The sequence below is a fragment of the Vigna radiata genome, unplaced genomic scaffold, assembly GCF_000741045.1.
Source record: "Vigna radiata var. radiata cultivar VC1973A unplaced genomic scaffold, Vradiata_ver6 scaffold_1507, whole genome shotgun sequence".
Lineage (NCBI taxonomy): Eukaryota > Viridiplantae > Streptophyta > Magnoliopsida > Fabales > Fabaceae > Vigna > Vigna radiata.
This window is the reverse complement of record NW_014544107.1, coordinates 1-1,797: the sequence shown is the minus strand read 5'-3', so window position 1 is coordinate 1,797 and position 1,797 is coordinate 1. Positions and strand designations below refer to the sequence as shown.

The following is a 1,797-nucleotide window of genomic DNA, read 5'->3' as shown; positions in this document are numbered from 1 at the left end:
TTGGCAACAAGGGAAGCACTCGTGAGAAAAATTCGGCGGCGTTATCAGTGGACATTCCAATTAGATGACAGGGAAGACAAATTCTTGTGGATTAGGTGCGAACGGTAGCGCACCAAACACGCTTCGCGGAACGCGGCGTCCACGGAGGACAGTGATCAGTGTTTTGTTTTTGTGCAACGGAGTAATCATGGCTACCGCGAACGTTAATTTTGAACTTTTTTTACGTAGTTTTATAAATGAAGATAGTGAAAAAAACCAATTGCATGTTATTCCCAGAGAACAGTACAGTGATCTGATAAATGAAGTGAAAGCCGCGAGAAGTGCTCGGAATAAAACCCCCCAACAGAAGAGACGTGTTAGGCGGTTTAATGTTATTGAAATCGGGGGTATAGAAAAGTTGGTGAAAGCAACGGGAACCGATGACATTGTGTATTTTGTTCCATTGGAGGAAGTATACGGAACAATTGAAGCGACTCATGCTGCTATTGGACACGGAGGTCGAGACCGGTTGAAAGCAGAGCTTGGTAAGTTTCGTAGTTAACCATTATTTTTATCAATTTTTTTTTTTCTGTTTATTTTCTGTTTTTATAGCACGAGCCTTGACGTATTCTATATGGTAATTTTTAAAAAAATAATGAACTATGTTGGTCTCAGATTTATTTTAATTTTATTATGTCACTTAATATTATTGATTATCTCACTAATTTGTTCGGTAAATTTTTTGTTTTTTTTTTTTAAATTCGATGTAAAAATTAAGCGCCGCCAGTCACACTCGAACCGTGGACCTTTCATTTCGCAGTCGAGAATCCTACCTCCGAGCTGTCGCTGCTTATCTTACCGATCCACGATTTTCACTGTACTTAGCGGCACATGCAGCGGACAGCTTGTCTCAAGGCGCGAAAATAGGAGAGCGACTGGGTCAAGTATTTTCCCATCTATCTATCGCGGGAAAAATACTCGGCACTGGCTGACTTGTTTGAAATTACTTGTCCTTGTTTTTCTGCTTTCAGGTCGCAAATATGCTAACATTACGAGACCTATGATCGAAAAGTTTCTAGGGATGTGCGAGGTCTGTGCCGGGAAGAAAACCAAACGAAAAAGAGGACTCGTGACGAAGCCCATCCTGCACAAACAGCTAAACAGTCGCTGCCAGGTCGATCTTGTGGACATGCAGAGTCAAGAAATCCAAGGGAAACGGTTCATCCTCAATTATCAAGACCACTTAACAAAATTTATTCAGCTTCGAGCCCTCTCGCACAAAACAGCTGAGGAAGTAGCTGCGCACTTGAAGGACATCTTCTTAACTTTTGGGGCACCGTGTATCCTTCACAGCGACAACGGTAGGGAATTCGTCAATAATATTATTAAGTGCATGAAAATACATTGGCCGGAGTTGCAACTGGTCAACGGTAAGCCGCGCCACAGTCAAAGTCAGGGATCCATTGAGCGCGCCAACCAGGACGTGGAAAATATGTTGGCGGCGTGGCTAATTGACAAAAAGACGAACCAGTGGCCCGACGCGTTACCTTTCATCCAGTTCATGAAAAATCGTGCTTATCACGCCGGTATCAGAATGAGCCCATACGAAGCATTATTCGGAATGAAGCCAAGAGTTGGTCTCACTACAAGCAGTTTGACGCCGGATATGTTGGCGAATGTTGAGACGGAGGAGCAGCTGGAGGAGTTATTGGCTTCCTCACAGGTCAATGAAGAAAATGACGAAGAAAACGACGAGAATGAACCGGTGACAACTTCCGCCGGAAACACTACCCAGACTCAACCACCTCAACTTAGTCC

The 1,797-nt window shown here is 43.6% G+C and overlaps 1 protein-coding gene across 1 annotated transcript; it reads left to right on the top strand.

Moving 5' to 3' along the window:
* Positions 1-187: 187 nt before the first annotated feature.
* LOC106755258 (SCAN domain-containing protein 3-like) lies at positions 188-1,744 on the top strand (the record flags this gene model as incomplete). Its single annotated transcript, XM_014637373.1, has 2 exons — positions 188-524; positions 1,011-1,744. Coding segments are annotated over exons 1-2 (1,071 nt in total), but the record flags the coding sequence as incomplete, so codon positions are not given.
* Between the last annotated feature and the right edge of the window lie 53 nt (positions 1,745-1,797).